General features: G+C 39.4%; 1 protein-coding gene across 1 annotated transcript; it reads left to right on the top strand.

Annotated features, from left to right (window-relative positions):
* The first annotated feature begins 586 nt into the window (after nt 1-586).
* Nucleotides 587-9,808, top strand: LOC135096513 (pinin-like). Its single transcript, XM_063998084.1, has 9 exons — nt 587-747; nt 2,917-3,012; nt 3,288-3,465; nt 3,691-3,788; nt 4,415-4,490; nt 5,243-5,398; nt 5,931-6,069; nt 6,864-7,052; nt 7,653-9,808. Exons 1-9 carry the CDS (start codon nt 620-622, stop codon nt 9,380-9,382), a joined length of 2,790 nt encoding a protein of 929 aa, XP_063854154.1. The 5' UTR covers nt 587-619; the 3' UTR covers nt 9,383-9,808.
* The last annotated feature ends 8,444 nt before the right edge of the window (nt 9,809-18,252 follow it).

The following is an 18,252-nucleotide window of genomic DNA, read 5'->3' as shown; positions in this document are numbered from 1 at the left end:
TGAGGTCACTCATACACACAGCATGCTCATGTACTCGCCTGTTAGGCTGCTACACATACGTGTTCGTACCAATATATATATATATATATATATATATATATATATATATATATATATATATATATATATATATATATATATATATATATATATATATGTGTGTGTGTGTGTGTGTGTGTGTGTGTGTGTGACACAGGTGAATTTAGAAAATAGCAACAATAAGTCTCAGCTAGGTAGTGAGTTGGAAATTCTAAAGATTCAAGAGCATGGGCACGAGATCAATTTATGTCGTTGCAGTGAGTGAAGGAACAGTTAAGGGTCTGCTGTCATCAGGCGCCTTTGGGCTTCAGTGATGAAAAGGTGATAATTTAGAGGAAGTCTGTGGTGCTTTACCGAATGGATTACCAGTTATGAGAGCAAATTTTGATGTTAAGATTGTGCAGATGTTGGCAGTTTTGTAGTGTAGTGTCAAGAGTAAGAGAGTGTCATTAGAGTGACGGGTATAAATAAAAGTATAAAAATATGTCAGTAGTGCGCAATGCTTGGTCGCTCCTCAGGATCAAGAGCGTCAACCACCGGACGGAACGGAACAGAATGGAATGGAGCGGCGAGGAGCAAGATGGCGGGGGTGTCGGGAGTGTCGCTCGTGAATACTATACAATCGGAAATAGAGCGTGCCAGGCAGGATTTAAAGGGTGTTGATGAAAACTTACGAAGGCTAACTGGCAGGGACTTCAATGACCCCAAGTAAGTCTCGTTGAGAAGGCTATGAGGGTGTTAAATATGCCCCTCGTGTGTTGGCGGCGGCGACGGCTTGGCCTGGTGTGTTCTCGGCGTCCCTTGTACCCCTGGGTGCGTCCTGGGCTGCCCTGTGCCCCCAGCCAGCCACACTGTTTAGATCTTTAGGTTCTTTAAGGGCTGTTATGAATGAAATACGGGCTGTCGTTAGGTTATATTAAAGGAAGACCAAGTTAGTGATAAGGAACCAAGTAATTTAAGCCCTAAGACATTTAGGCCTAACCGATACCGGACCGAAGCGCGGGCTTTGTGAGGGTTATAATGAAGGATATATGGCCTGTCATCAGGGTACGTTGGAGTAAGGTCACGTTGGTTTTGAGGAACCAGGTAGTTTCATCCCGTAAACCGTTTGGTCCTACTTTTAAAGTACTCAATTGTCTTTAGGCGTAGAACACGAAGTACAGCAGAATCGCTTCACGGCCCAGGCTGTATATGTGTTTGTGTGTGTGTGTGTGTGTGGAAAAGTTTGTTATTTATTTAGAATTCCATGCTGAAGTGCTTTCTACTTTGATATACACAAAGATGATATAATGTAATTCTCTGGTTTTAAGAACGATGTCATAACATTTCTTACTTATAGATATCTTAAGCAATGTACAACTAACTTGAACAAAAATATTAGTGGGATTTTAGAATGCGTGAAACAAATATTACCAGAGAGGAAAGGGGTGTATGTGCTCCTTGTCACTCCCAAAGTCACTCACACTGGTGTACAACAGTCTCTTGGTTTTGCAAGACAAACTAACTGCCTTGCAAGAGTGAAGGGGTTTTTAAGATCTAACAGTAGTATAATCTAACCAGGTAGAACTTGACTAATGAGCCTTATTTTGTTAGTATGATTACCAGACTGACAATCTTTAAAATTCTTTTTTGTCATTATCAGTGGTGAAATTTCTTTTAAGTTTTTGCAGAATTAAGAGGTTGTAAGAAAACATTTTAAATTAATAGCATTGCAGTTATTATATATAATTATATAAATTCTTAAATCAAATGTTTGAGTGATATTTTTTATTACAGTTTGGACAATTTAATTAGAGAACTAGCAGTTTTTTTTTAGTTTAAGTTTTCTTATTTATTTATATAATTTTTTTTATTTGAGGGGCTGTGCATCCAAACCAGATTAAGTGCCAAAACCAAAGTTTGCTGCAAATCAGTCAAAGTTCAGAGGCTATTTTACTCTCATCACTCCAGTATTAATGATGTTATGATGGTCATATTTGGTCAGATTATACATTTACATGGCTATTTTTAGTGTGCAATGGTATATTGCCTTTAATATGCAAAATTGTACCTATACCATGCAAATCTTTATTTTTTTTTGTGTTTATAATGAATGTTAGAAAACTTTGAGGCTGTTTTGCGTCAAACTTTAACATCACACATCACTTACGAATCCAGTAGTACTGTTATTTGCACTATGAAGTATTGATGTATGTAGCACAGTGGCAGAGATGAAATAGTGGATAAAAAATGGCAGAAAGAAGAAATTCCATGGACAAAAAATAACACTGTGGCACACTATGCTCCCAGAAATTCATTGTGAGTTTGGGTTTTGACCAGGAGCATATTGAGGAAATGCACTCACTCTTCTATCGCTTGCTCTTCACGTTAGGATAGGCTAGAACTGATTAGGCTACGTTAGTTTGGTTTGGTTTTGTTAGTTAAAATAATGTAAAATCAATAACTTTTGTGGAATTTATGAGTAGAAAAGGTCAAAGATGATAATTTGCTTAATTAATTAGTGTACAACAACCCCTCATCTTACGCTCCTGCAAACTAGTGTATGCAGATCTACAAATGAAGCTGGGGAGTTTTTACCAACAGTGCTCCATCTTCCGTGCACTTGGTTAAGAATGATACCTCTCTTTAAGAGAATTTAACCATATTTCTAGTGTTGAAAAGTGGATAGATCTACCACAGACAGCTAGGAGAAGAGTTATAATAACGATATATAGCATGAAGTCAAAATTGCTAAATTTGGCACTTAGCCTGGTTTGGATGCACGGCCACTCATTTATATTTATTTATTTATTTATTTATTTATTTATTTATTTATTTATTTATTTATTTATTTATTTATTTATTTATTTATTATTATTTTTTTTTTACTTTTTCCAGTCAGCGGCCAGACCTGAGGAGGGTGCGTCTTGCGTCTGGCAGCAGGGATGATGAGCCGCCTGCCAAGCGACGTCCACCAGGTGGAGTGTTCGCAAGGTGGGTCACTGTTGAGTCTTGGGAAGATAAAATAAGTTATTCTTTCAAATTGCAGAGTTGCATACAATTTGATTTTTTTTTTGTGGCAGAAGCTCACTTAAGTAAGTCTTGAAATAAAAAAAGTCTTAATATTTTTGGTACAAGTTATATATTTTGCAAATGTATTGAACATGGTGCACAAAACTATTTGTGTCTTCAGCTTTATATAAGGGATGACTTTACCAAAGAATTATGAATACATAGGATCTAGTGTATGATCTTAAGGCTCTTGACAGGCTAGGGGCAGTGGTATTGGATCAGCAACACCCAGAGCCCCGGGGAGACTTACGGAATGAACTGCGGGGAGACCACAGGGGAATTGACAGGGGAGATCCCCATACAGAGTTGCGATCAGAGAAACCCCGGGGAAGGCGAGTTCAGGAGGTGATGGACACGGAGGATAAGCTCCCAAAAGTAAGTTGTTGAGGATTGCTGTCTTGTAAGTTAGTCTATAAAAATCTGTCATATTTCACAAACCGTGTTGACATTATTGCACAATCTTATATTCCCTTGTTTGGTGATATAGTTTGATGAGTCTTTATTTTCCAGATTTTCTTGTGATGGGAGTGAGATAAATTTATAATGGAAAAGGCATTATGTCTCACATTTTGCAATTTAACTTGTATTTCCTCTTTCCAGCCCTCTTTGGCCTCGTCTGTTGCCCGTCCAGTGCCGGACAGCAAGTCCCGTTCAGAGGCTGCTGCAGAACTCACTAAGGATAGAGCCTCAAGGGACAGGTAGGTGTGGTTGTCAGTTTGTTTATGCATTCATTTATTTTATAATCAAGCACAGCTTCATAACAAGTTGAAGTACATTATTTATCTTCAAGCATATATATTATTCAGTATAAAATTTGATGTCCCAAAGAAACATGTTATGCTGGTTTTGAAGCCATTTAAAATTTCAAATGATGGCTGAATGCTCATTTCTCAAATTTGGTGAATTTGACAGTCTTTGATACTGTTCTTTTGGAGACTTGAATGTGAATGTATTGAATATTCTGACCATAGACAAAGCCTTGTTTTTCCTTCATGTAATGATATTCATATTCCATTCACACAGTTTTGATAATTATTAGAATATGTGCATAGAAAAGTATTGTTGAGTAAACAGTTGTCTTTTTATATATTTATTTTTTATTTTATTTTATTATTTTTGCTTGTGTGCACTGGTAGTTTAAAGATTTTAGCCCGTCTTTACACACACACACACACACACACACACACACACACACACACACACACACACACACACACACACACACACACACACACACACACACACACACACACACACACACACACACACACACACACACACACACACACACACACACGTATTGATGATACCAATTTTTGTACAGGAACCGGCGCATGTTTGGTGCTCTGCTTGGTACTCTCAAGCGCTTCAAGAATGATGAGGCTAAGCAGAAAGACAAGGTAAGACTTTTTTGGTCATCAGTGTGCATGTATGTGTGTGTGTTATTAAAAAAGCTTCACAGCAAAGGAAAGACATTATTAGGATTTCATTTTTATTTGACTCTGTGTTCAAGGTAATGGAAGGATTTACAGTAATATGTGGTTCAGTGTATAATGTGTCTTACATTTGAAGCTCTCCAATATAGGCAAACCATTAGTGTTGAGCTTATATTTTTTGCAGGCGATGCTATATAACTTTACTGATCTTTATTTAGGACTCCACTCTGATGTAGCTAGCTGTACTGATGTCCTCTTAATTAGTGTTACAGTGTGAATATCTACTTCTATAGACATTACTCTCAGCCATTCACCTTCATTGTTTGTATTGTATGCATATGATATTAATTTTTTAGTCTAATGGAATAATGTTGAAATAAGGTATAACAGTCCATTTAAATAACTGAGTGTTGTTAATGATGATGGAGCCAGCTTTGTTTGTATCATAGTTATTTGTCAAAAATTTTGAAGCAATTCCAGTCATTAGTAATAGTTATATTAAATTATTGAAATATAATCTGGAATTTTTATATTCTCTTGTTATGATAATTTTATGGTTTTTAGAGTAAAGATTGAAAGCTCTGTTACTATCATAGAATTAGTATCTCTGAATACTGTTGCATCCCTTATTTTATTGTATGTTGGAGCAAATAACTTGCACTTCTGAAACTATAAGCACTAGGCAGACTCATTTGCTTGTTCCATATGTGTGCTAGGAAGAGCAGCGTGCAGCTATAGAGAGAAAGCTTGAAGAAAAAGGGCGGGCAGAGAAGGAAGAGCTGAGAAGAGAGCGGTTGGAGCTCTTCAATCAGAGGAAGGAGCGGCAGGCACAGATCCGACGCCTCACCATTAAGATGGCCCGTGTGAAGGAGGTGGGTGGATTCCTGCATCTCATGGGGTATTGGTTCATGTGTAGTTAATCTGTATAACAGTTTTCTTTTTGTTTTTTTACATCTAACCTGTGTTTTGTAGTTTTTGTCAGTGAAAGAATACTGTATTGGCAATGTATTTAAAATATTCCATTTCCTTGTGTAATAATTACTATTTTTTAACTTGATATTACCATATTTATCTTGTGCATTCTGCCATACATCATAGGTACTTTGTTTTATAAGAACAGGTATGTTTACTGAATGGAAAACAAGTATTTCAGAAATTAGGAATGCTTTCCCATTTAGATGTATAATGGTATAAGTGGAAAGGGTTTACTGGCATGAAAATAAATTTTCAGATTTTATCTGGCCAACCATGTTTTTATTACTGTAGTTAATACAATTTAGTTAATTTCAAGACATCCCTATGGATTTTTATTTTTAAAACTGGAAATAGGATGTGTATTGTTAGTTGAGGTTCTTCATTGTTCATTGTGGATGTGTGGTGACTGACAGTCTGTATTCCACCCAGCACGAGGTCTGGGAGGCGCACCAGATGAAGCTGGCAAAGTTCATCCGCACTGAATCCTCTCCTGCCATTTTCTGGGTACCCCGCCTACATAATGCACGCACCACTGGTCTTGTACGAACCACACACGACAAGATCACCGGTAAGTTCCCCTCTCTTACACTCTTCATTCTTTGTTTTGATTTTGCATTTTCCTTTCATCTTTGTACAGGTTCTTGTTGAGAGCAGTTTGTTTGTTATGGCCTGATGATGTTTTGGTTCATCATACTTTGATCTCTCCTTCAAAAGGTCCATTGAGATGTATGTCAACTGCTGTTTATTTATATACAGTAGCAGTCAGATGAGTACTATACTACCATAATTTTAGGGTGGCATCGAATTTGAACAGGTGTGTAGTACATGTTGGTTGTACATGACACCTGTCCTCTTCCCTCACAGCACATGATGACAACTCTCAGCTTGACTTCAGGTGGCTGAGGAAGTGATGTATGATGTCATTGCTGTGGTGTCAACTCATGACTTATCACACATTGGCCCTCATTTTGTTTACTTTTTCTTACAAAATGGGTAAAAACAAGCTTCTGCTGAGCAAGATAGTATCTCAAATAATAGCATTTGCTACAACAAACATTGGTAAAAATTGAATTGCTGAAGCTGTTGGCATTTGTGCCCAAGCACAGGGTGAAGAAATTCATGGTTGTTGCTGTAACCTCTCCATATATGCAGTTTGTGGCAATGTATACAGGAAAATATCACCTAAAACAATTCATGTCTTCAAAAGACAATCCTAGACTCTGCCAGGATTCTAAATTGTCCTAGGTGATATTTTTTTTAAATTCCCTTACAAGTTTGTGAACTTGGATAGACTCCCACCTATGAAAAACTACTTCTGTTGTCTGTAGTATAGCCACTTATATTTGTTATACAAAACAACAGGGGAGCTGGAGCAAGATCGCCTGCGCATGAAGGAGGAGCTGGATGAGATCCTGGGATCCCGAGGAGAGGACCGGGAGGGAGCGGATTTGGTGGAGGAAGAAGAGGAGACCTTCGTTCACAGGGGGTTGCGCTCTCAGGTGGCCAAGCAGGGGGAGGGGGGTGGCAATGACCCTCTTGATAATTGTCCAGGTAAGGAACATTCATCTGATATTATTTGTTTCTATTAATTAGTTGGTCATTTAACATTTACTTCATAGGATCATATTAGTCTTTATCCATCATTAGTTTGTCTTTATTCTGTAATTGATGTTAAGCTTATGAATCCTTTTGCCTTGATATATAATGGTGTAGTCTCATAATGGCAGTGAATACAACAAAGTTCCATAAAAGGATGTGATTGCATTATATTGTGAGGCACTAAAGTCTTCAATATTTTTTGTATTGTTTGTGTAACTCATGTCCTGTTCACAGCAGAATTTAATTGGTATATTATATAGATGCTATTGTTTTTGTTTTCAGCATTATTAGTAGAAATATACTAAAAATGTCTGATCTTGCATACATTTAGATTAGATGAAAATTTTTTTTTTATTTTGAATATTTGACAGCAAGGGACCTGGATTTTCACAATGTGTGGTTAATCAGTTTTCACTCAACATTTTTGATTGTGGAATTATTGAAGTATCTGCTGTCATTATATTTCATTACATTTTGATTACACTTCAGTATTGATAAAAATATATTGAGTAGTATACATAACTGGATTTTAATGGTGGCCTTTCCTTACAGATTTGTTAGATTACGAGGCGGAAGAGGGAGAGCTAGTGTATGATGAGGCAGACCTGTCAGGTAAGGATGACAACGACGACACCGAACGTATGGTGGTACAGGTGGATGGGAGGGGGGAGGGGGGTCGTAAGGTGGAGATAGTGGCCAGTCAGCCTGGTGAGGAGGATGGGGAGGAGGGGAAGAGTGGGGGAGGACTGGGGAATGACAGCGAGAAAGAAAATGAGGGCAGGCGCAAAGACAGAGATAGAAACAGGGAGGAGAGACACAGGGAAAGAGACAGTAGGAAGAACAGGGATAAAGGGAGAGAGAAGGATAGGAATAAGGATAAAGAAGGGGAATCTCATAAGGGAAAGGATAGGCCTTCAGGGAAAGAAAAGGAGAGGGTAACAGCAAGGGATAGCCATAAAGAAGTAAGAAAGGAAGGAACCAAGTCCAAAGACAGTTCAGAGGCACATGAAAATGAGTCTGACTTATCAGCTACTATTGTTCATATTAAGATTGAAAAAGAGGATGACACTGGCATTACTGAAACTACACCAGTGCTTAAGATTATCAAAGAAGAAAAACCAGACAAAGCACCCGCTTCAGGAAAAAAGACAGAGAATTCTGAGGTCACTGTACCTGCTGGTGGTGCTTCTCCTGTTGCTGTGGCTGCTGATGGCAGTGCTACCTCTACTGCAGACATTGAGCTTCCTCCCCCTGCTGCTGCTGTTGACCCAGCTCAGTCCCCTGCTAACAGTTCTAAGCAGCCCTCCATTTCTCCTACTGGTGCTGCTTCTCAAGAACATTCAGTGTCTCCTATACCAATGAATCCATCACCACCTGCAAAGACAGTGTCAGAAGGTGACAGAGATAATGCAGGTGAGAGTAAGTCACTGCAGAAAGACAAGGATGCAAACATTGATTTGGGTATTGGTGACCAAACCAACCCAGAACCTCCTTCAGAAAAGCAGCAGAACCTGTCTAGTGATACCACAGTGCCTGACAAACAGACTAGTGGTATGAAAGATGTCGGCACAAAAGTCCCTGCCAGGGCAAAGTTACAAAAAGATGACAAGAGGAAGAGCAAACGTGACAAACTTAAGAAAAAGACAGATAAGAGAGTTGTACCAGGGACAAAGAAAAACTCTGGTTCCTCTGATGAGAGCAGTAGTGGTAGCAGTGAGAGCAGTAGTGACAGCAGTGAGAGTGACAGCTCAGACTCTGACAGCTCTTCTTCCTCATCCTCTGACTCTGGTTCCTCCTCAGATTCAGAAAGTGACTCAAGTTTTTCATCCAGCTCACATTCTGATTCTGACTCTGACCGTGAGAAAAGAAAGAGGAAGAGAGCAAGGAGGTCCAGAAGTGATGACAGCAGCAGTGACAGTGAGACAGAAGGAAAGGGAAAAAGAAGAGTAAAGACTTTTGAAAAGAGTAAGCAGCTGAGAGAGGATGGGAAGATTTCAAAAAGCAAAGGGAGGGAAGAACTTCACAGTGATGATGACAAGGCCAAAAAGGAAGTGGGGAAAAGGGACAAATTTAGAGAAGGAAGGAAGGGAAAGGAGAGAGAAGAAAGTCGAAAATCTAAGGAAACAGATAAGGGAAGGGAAAGGGACCTGGAGCTCCGGAAGGAGAAGGAAGTGGCTAAGAGGGGAGGAAGTAGAGAGAAGCGAGACAGAAACAGAGAGCAGAGGAAGGAGAGAAGTAGGAGCAGAGAAGACAGGCGGGGTGGCAGGAAAGACAGGCGATAGAGTGGTGATGTAACTTGTGAGGTATTTTTTCCCCAAGTTTATTTTGGGTCATGTATTTTGTGTACAAAGGGACTATACATTTTGTAGTGACTGCTGTGATTGTTAATAGTTTGTTTTGCTCAGCCTAAACATTACACTTGGCTAAGGAAGAAGTCCATACAGGAAGCATGCATTTATGATCCTTGCTTCAGCTACAGAGAAAGCCATGGCTGAATATTTCCAGCATTCACTGAACGCTAACTGAACTTGACTAAAGATTAAACTGTTGATTATATATATTTTTTTGTGACTTAATCAGAATGTGTACCATTTGTTCAGTCATGGTATAGTTAGAATGTCATCATTGCTATTTCTTTATATTTAATGATAACTTCCTTTCCAGTACATGTCAGTGACTTTTTTTGTGAAATAAAAGACCCCCAGACATAGCAGTGTTTTTTTTTGTACCTTTTTGAAGCCAAATGTATTCCAGAGACCATAGAATGAAATGTGTAACAACACACTAGGCCACATATGGTTGCTGGTGTGTCCATTTACTTCCCATTCAACATTAATTTGTTTGACCTGTACTATGAAGTTTTGGCAACATTACATCTTTAGCTGGGGAATGTCTTTAACGTTTGATCCAACATTGTAAACCTTCAATATATTCAATATTTGTGATCTGTGTATCAGATGAATTGGAGGAATGTTAGCATGTGGAGTGTACATACATGGGAGGAGGTGTCTTATTTAGGCTACCCTTTCTGCTAGGATATCAAGGTGATGTATAGACACGATATTAATTCACGCACACTCACTCTCTCTCTCTCTCTCTCTCTCTCTCTCTCTCTCTCTCTCTCTCTCTCTCTCTCTCTCTCTCTCTCTCTCTCTCTCTCTCTCTCTCTCTCTCTCTCTCTCTCTCTCTCTCTAAGTACAACATACCCAGCACTGTTTTTATGTCCATGTCTGTACTATAGCAGCTCATATTACAAACTAATGATGCTCTTTCCGAGTCCATATTATTTATATGTTGTCTGGTACGGGACAAAGTGTGCCAGGTTTTTTTTATCACATGGTTGCATAGTTTTTTTATTTTTTTTTTATTTCCCCAGCCTAGCTCTAATGCATTTGACTTAACATTAAGCATATTTTTTCTTTTTACCTGCACATTATCAAACTAGTGTTTTAAAATGTTTCTCTTAGCACATCTTGAGGGTTGAATTCCACTTTATTTTTTTGTCAGGGTGACTGGCACAGGTCAGAAAATGAATAAAAAGGCTGCTCACAATGATGTTTCTTAAAGGAAATAGAAGAGCCAGGAGGGGGGTTGCCAGTTTGGTTTTCCTGTTAAGACTAAATTTCTGTGCCCCATTGCCATATCACTTCCTGTATCATTCTCATAGTCATTGCTTTTGTTTCAAGATTTATATAATGTTTAGAGTGGTATTTTCTATTCATCAACAAGTCTAAACATTTCATTGATAATTATGACTTAAAACATGTTTAGTGTGTGCAACATTGCTTTTCAGAACAAAGATTTATGTTCATCTAGTGCTGTAAATCTTCATTACCTGAGCTAGAGTTTAGCACACTTAGTTACTTGCACACTATTTTCACTATTAATTGATTTACATTGCATAAAAAAGTTCGGTAATGCAAGACCTTCCTGTTATGTTTTTCCAGTCTTTTCTTCCTTTTGTATTCATTTATATATATATATTTTTTTTAGGTTGTTGTCTGGAGGATGCCTTGCTTTTTGGATGCTGATAATTTTGCTCAAGTAATTTGTATTTGTAATTTTCACACGAAGGTCAATGCATTTGAGAAAGAGGATTGGTGGGGAGTTATGGAGATAATAAGACTGGGTGACACATGAGGAGATAAGAAGGAAGTAAGTCAGCAGATAGCAGAGAAGATATGTGGAAGATAAATGGGAGGCATTTCAGAAATTAATTGTATGTAATGCATAGAAAGTATATGATGTGATGTTAGGTAGTGGAGGGTGAAAAGGCAGTGAATGGTGGAGTGAGGTGGAACAGCTGGTCAGGAAGATTAGGAAGGTTTGTGAAAGGAAAGCTGGGGAGGTGAAGAGAAAACTGGAGAGAGGAGGCATACATATCCTACTACTATAGGGGAATAGGGAGAATGGAAGTGAAGCAAGAGAGCAGGAAAAAAAAAAAGGAAACTGATGAGAGATGAAAGGGAAAGTATGGCCAGAAATTATTTATTTTAAAGGAGGGAGTAATGTGAGAAGTATTAAGAGATCCTGGGCACATCACATGAATGCAGCACAAAGAGAGAGGACTGAGTACTTTGAAAATCTGAGGGAGAGAAAGCCATACTATTTAGGCAGAGGAAATTAAGATGTAAATGTTGAAGATTGCGTAAATGGGTAAAAGGTTGGAGGCCGCGGAAAATGCGTTGTGGGAAATCACCAGGGTGCATATTTATATCAGAATTGCAAAAGAAAAGGAAACTATGTTGCAAAGTGTTTAATTAGTTGGTCAGTGTATGCTGGACTCCTGGTAAGATAAGCAAAGACTGGCAAGAGGCGTGTATCGTAAATTTTTGCTGCTGTATAAGGATAGAGGAAACAAAATCTTATTCAAAATCACAGGTAAAAATTCGAGCATAAAGAAACAATCTGGATAGAGTAGTACCGAGTGAAAATAAAAAAAATAAATAAAATAAGTAGATAGGTAAAAATAGGAAAAAAAAAAAAAAAATGGTAGCTGAACAGGGTGGCTTTTGGAGATGGATGACCCTGCATTGCATTGGTGAAGTGTGGAGCGTAGATGTATAAAAAGTATTCGTCTTTTTACTAAATGTCCGATTAAGTATCCAGTATCGGCTGCCCATTGCACACACACAGACTTCCCAGTAGTGTATTAGACAACACTGCTGAAAAAAAAAATAATAATAATAGTAATAACAATAAATACATTGGGATGTCTTGTAGAATTTTAGTACGATTATGAAAGGTATTCTGGAAATAATGAAAAAAAAAAAAAATATCAACGTCGGTGGGGTGTACCAAGAGACAAAGTTCAGTTTATAACCGAGTCTCTCATTCAGTTGCAAGTAATGTTTATGGGTTCTTGCAGTAATAGGGCAAAACAAAGGGAGCATGCAAAAATACGTTTAAGTGTCGTGGGTTTATGCGGCGATGTAGTTTTACTGCGTCCGGGTTACTACTTGCCTAGCGGGAAAGGAAATGTATTTACACTGCTTACCGCTCTTCATCGACCTGTGTACGTAAGTACTCGTAGTATGCGTTAGGTCGCCCCGCATCGCAGCGCACAGCTGTGGGTTGTCTCCTGCGTTTCGCTGAACAAGACTGGTTTTTATGGAAATATAAGGAACCGAATCGTATGAAGTTATACTCATGTTTACAGTAAAAAAAAAAAAAAAAAACGAAAGGCCAAAAACAAAGAAAAGGGGGAAAAAAAGTCTTTAATGTTTCAGCGCGATCGGTACGCATGGTAATTCAGAACAAAATCTAATAAAAACTAAATGTAGTTACACATTCCCTTTCACTGATCGTCAGGGTCAGTCAACTACGTAGATTTCGCGGATTTCATTAAAATTTCATGGAGCATCATGGTTAAGGGTCTACCTGCCCCAGACCATACCATCAGTTTCGCAGAAGTGTACTTATCTACATAGGAGTGTTTCATGTCTCGTTAGTCTCTTTTCCTACATACGAGGCAGCCAGATGCACCTTACCGCCAGCTGGAGGCCATCAATGACTCGCTAAACTCACGTGCATCTTCGCAGCTTCCCATGACATTATTCCTATTGATTCCGATTATCGCTCAGGAATATTCCATCCAGTAAGCGAAGGACCGACTCCCAGCGCCTTAGGAGGTGGCCATGACCCATAAAGTGGCACCCAGAGGCCTGAAGGACGTACCCCTGGCATGTATTTGTAATAAACCCAAGACATTTATGAAATTATGACATTCTTCAAGTCACGCATGCATTTTTCTCATGACCAAGATTGATGAAATTAGCTGACGTAAATTCCCGATGTAAATAGCGCTTGGTGCTGATGTTCATTTAATCATAAATTCTAAAATAAAACTCAATACTTCTCTGTAAAGAGTTAAAAGTACCCTTCTGAATTCGAGTTTCATACTTATAGAACGATTTAAACACAAAATTAATGTTATTGCTACAACACTATCTCTGTACTCAATGAACTCCTCCATGAAAGAAACTAGGCAAGACAAGACACGTTTCATCTTACTGTAGGACTCAAAATACAGAGGAGGAGGAGGTTCCTAGGCGCAGTGAGCGTGGGACTTGGCACATTGAGAGTCAGTGCGATTCTGTTAGCAGCTACATCAACTTGCAGCTGAGTCAATAGAAGGCAGTGCTTGTACAGATCAATACACTCAGAAGTATTTATGGTTTGACTATAAACACTTTTGACGGCCATTAATTATGCTTACCCCTGCTAATGCAATATTTACGTAATCGAACTATACTACTTTTGCTTACATAAGTCACATTAATTTTCAAGAATCTAAACACGTTACTTTGATGTAAATAGATAAATACGAGTAATTCAGTATGTAGATAAATAAATGAATAAAAATAAAATAATTAAGTTAAAATTAAGAATGATTTTCTTTATTTTCCTTGCTTATAGTTTGCCCATGATTACACCAACCATGGTCTTCGCCCACGAGGTGCAGTCTGAGTGCTACTTGCCAAACAGCTGCAAGTCCACCTGGTTAGCCGAGTGATGTTTTGTTGCCATAGATTCGCATTCTTATAAATCTCATCGTTTTAACACGACTACTTTTAATTGGCTGTGATAGAAACTAAGGAAGTTTTCAAAAGCGTTTCCTTGATTTTAGTGAAAGATTAATAACTCTGCATCACCAACAAGGAAAAATATCCATGAGAATCCGATATTATCTCTGTGGCCTTTTGAAATAGTCCGTATGAGAGAGCAAAAAGTTTATGAATATGCGTGAATTAAGTCCTGTCCATATAAAAAAAAAAAAAAACATTGTTTGGAAACAAAGTTTGGAAACGTTTTCCAGACAGTTTGAAAAAAGTTTGCAAACCCTTTCCAAACAAACAGATGGATGGATGGCCTTAACAGTCTACGACTGTAAACATCCTCGCGTCTGTCCCGTTGGAATATATCTGATGTATCTTGACAGCTGTTCAGATTCACACATGAACTCACCAAAGTAATAACATAAAAGTTTGATTATTTGGGCGATGAAATGATATTGAAACTGAAGTAGAACGTTGCAATGACGGGTTGTTGGGAGCTTGGTAGAGTGGAGAGGGAGTGAGGTAGTACTGGCGTTGACGGAGTCGTAGCAGTTTAGCTAAAGAGGAATGGTCACGTGCATCTTACATAATACATTGCATAAAAGATTGGCCTTCACGTTCGTAAACTATTCTTTTCTCTTGCAAACCTTTAAAAGGTTTGCATCATCTGTGAGGATATGGTTTCTGAAAAAAAGAAAAGAAAAAGAAATCTTTTAATTTCCTTTCTCTCTTTCAGGAGCAAACGCTGTCTCTCCTTGAATTGTTACGGCCCGTATTTCATAGTTTGTCTCTGTTCCTTCATCGTGGATGGCAACCAGAAAATAAAAACTTGGAGTGAAATTGGCAGACTTGTGTAGTTATCTCATATTTGTTGTTTTATTAATGTTTTGTTCGTGTTCCAATTTGTGCTAATAAGTGGCTAAGATGTGAGCAGTCGGTAGAAGCGAGTAAAGGCGGAATGTTAGAGCACATACGAGTACTGTGGAATTTACATAATACTAGATGTGTGTTGGGTGTTCGCCTGCACGCAATATAAGGTGGACCATTGATGTAGGTTAAGGCGCCCGGCACACACCTTAGATATCCCGGGTTTGAATCCCCAGTGGAAACAAACTGGACTGATATCCTTTCAAGCTGTAATTCCCGTTCACCCAGAGACGAATATGTACGGGGTGTGTGACCTTGCCTTTCCGGCAGGAGCGGAAAGCTGATAATCCTGCTCTACTGAGTGTGTGTAGCTATTATGTAGCATGTTGTGCGTGTGGGTGACGAATGTGTGTGTGTGTGTGTGTGTGTGTGTGTGTGTGTAGTCAAATATACCAGAAATGGTCTATGCCTCACCGTTAGGGATAAACAGGGCGCACATGTTTCTTGAGTGTTGTCTGTGTTGCGAGGCGTGAGACAAGACAGATTCATCGCGTGTGCTGTGAGAAGTTAGTGTGATGAAGGAGTAGACAGAGGGCATGACAGAGGCGGGTGGGAGTGGTATCCCCATCTGTATCTCATTCGGTGCATGTCTGTGATTATGATTATACGGCTGAATGTGTGTTGGGAGTCGGTGCACCCGTGTCCCTCGTGTTACTCCCACCCCTCCCAGCACCACCCACCAATTCCCCCTCCCAAACCACTACTTCTCCCAGTCCGACTGTGGCCTTCGGGACGCCATTGCTTCCTTATTAGCTTACCGTTATGTAAATAACTGCGTCGTGTCCCCATCTCAGTGTAAATGTGACCCGCCATCACGCCACCCCCGAGATTAAGCCAATGCACGGTCACACCTGCTCATCGAACTCAACGAACATAAAAGCAAAATTTCAGTGAGCGTGTTGCGTCCATCAGAGGCTGTCACGGACCACTCAGGGGCTGCTCGATGGCGACGCACTGACTTGATAATAGACTTAGTACTGCTGCGAGTACCACCACCACCACCACCACCACCATCACCACCACTTAATACTCTCCACCATTGCCATTACTACTGTCTTTATTGCAACACTACTAAATGGTTGCTAATATTTGTCATTTCTATTTACCTTTTCTGTTTGCAGTTATGTGTGGTCATGCGTGGTGCAGCTCGCGATGGCACTGAGCGGGCGCACCTCGACCCGCCCATCACCGTTATCTGTGGACCGCGTTCTCAAAAGATTCCTTGTCTCATCTCGACAGCTTTTCACGGGCTTTAGTAGAGTTCTCGGAATATTTTTAGGGTTCTAGTGATAGCTTATGTATCATTAATGGGAACAGCACTATTGAAAACCTGACAAATCATCACTGTGTCCTTTGAAAATAGTCATTACGAAAGCATGAAACGTTCAAGAATACTAGCTGTTTAAGAGTGATTGCATTATCCCGTGTAGTATATTCATGTGTCTGTATATGTGTGGCTGCCTGCTTATCTTAGACTGTTTGTTTGTCTCTGTCTCTCCGTCTGCTTGCCCACCGCGTCTCTCCCTAACCCCAAACTCTCAGTCTCGCAGCGGCTCCTGGGAACGGCTGGTGGTGCTGATAATTATCCCGCGCGTTATGTAGCAGAACACTCCTCAAAACATCATTTATTATTCACCCAAATATGCTTTGACAAGGGGGCCTCGCCTATTTTTGTGCGGCGACTCCCCTTGCAAGAGGAGCTGCTAAATAGCATACCGTGACCCCTGAGGACCTCACGCTGGTGCGGTCGAGGCCCTTCAGGAGGTAGGGCGGCCGTGTGTGTCCCAGGAAGTAAACTTGACGCGGTGACCAGGGCCAGACGAGAAAAAAGGAAAGAGAGGGAAGGAGAGAGGAGGGCAGGGGAGGAGGGGCAGTGCAGCGGCGGGCGTCAGGGGGCGGGAGTGTCGATATCGAGTAATACTGGAAGCGGCGAACTACAAGTCAGGGAAGGGAGGCGAGAGGCGGAGGGAGAAGGACAGGGAGCGATACCGATGATCGACCGTCAGCTCCAGTTCCACAACAACAACATCACCTCGGACATAGATTTATTAACATTTTTTTTCTTCTTTCTTTTTGAATGGATTGTGTAGAAAGGACGAGTGTGGTGTGAAGGTCACTGAGTGGTGGTGGTGATGGTGGCGTCAATAATAATCTCAAAACAAAAAACATTGAGAAAAATAAAGATTCAGAGATTGCTAATCTGATTTCTTGTACCAGAGGAAATAGTGACGAGTGTGTTCAGTGCAGCAGCGCCCCGCCCTTCAATACAGATCCCGGGGTGTTGGATGGATGCTCACTAAACGCTGATGACAAGAGGAGCAGTACAGTACACAATCATGTCTACATATGCCAGCATGCATAATGAAGTGGGTCAAGCGTGTAGTCTGGCTGTCCCCGCCCGTGGTGGGTGTCAAGCAGAGGCGTCTCGGCCACAGCGCGGCGTCCACCTAACAACCTTAATTTGATCATGGGCACCTCAAGGATCCATTACCTTCTTTGATGCAAATGAGAAAGGTTCATAATGTTCCTTATATATTCATTTCGATGTCCTATTATATATATATATATATATATATATATATATATATATATATATATATATATATATATATATATATATATATATATATATATATATATATATATATATATATATATATATATATATATATATATATATATATATATATATATATATATATATATATATATATATATATATATATATATATTCCTGTCTGTCTCTGTCTGTTTGTGTGCCGCGTATAAAAAAAAACATTAGGCACGAAGATTCATTCAAGATTGAGTTTTCTGTAATATTTTACAAGTAAACTAACTAGGTACATTATTTACAATTCGCTGCAACGCACCATTTAGGAACTATGGGTGGCTTTGGGCACCGCCCATAACAAACGCAACCAATTCAAAGAAAATTTGGCACTTACGCACTAACAGGGAAGTAAAACACATTTGTGAAATTATTTTTTTCAGTACAGAACATAGCCCCCTAATTTTTCATGGATCCACAGTACCACAAAATGAAAAGTTGCTTTCTGCTGGAGCAGGGCCCGTTTAAAGCTTTCCTACTTACTTGATATTCAGAATACAGATAAAACACATTATGAAAAATTGAATTTTTTCTTGTTTGCTTTTTATATTTCGTTCTG

Source organism: Scylla paramamosain, chromosome 1, assembly GCF_035594125.1.
Source record: "Scylla paramamosain isolate STU-SP2022 chromosome 1, ASM3559412v1, whole genome shotgun sequence".
Taxonomy (NCBI): Eukaryota; Metazoa; Arthropoda; class Malacostraca; order Decapoda; family Portunidae; genus Scylla; species Scylla paramamosain.
This window is presented reverse-complemented; position numbering and strand designations above follow the sequence as displayed.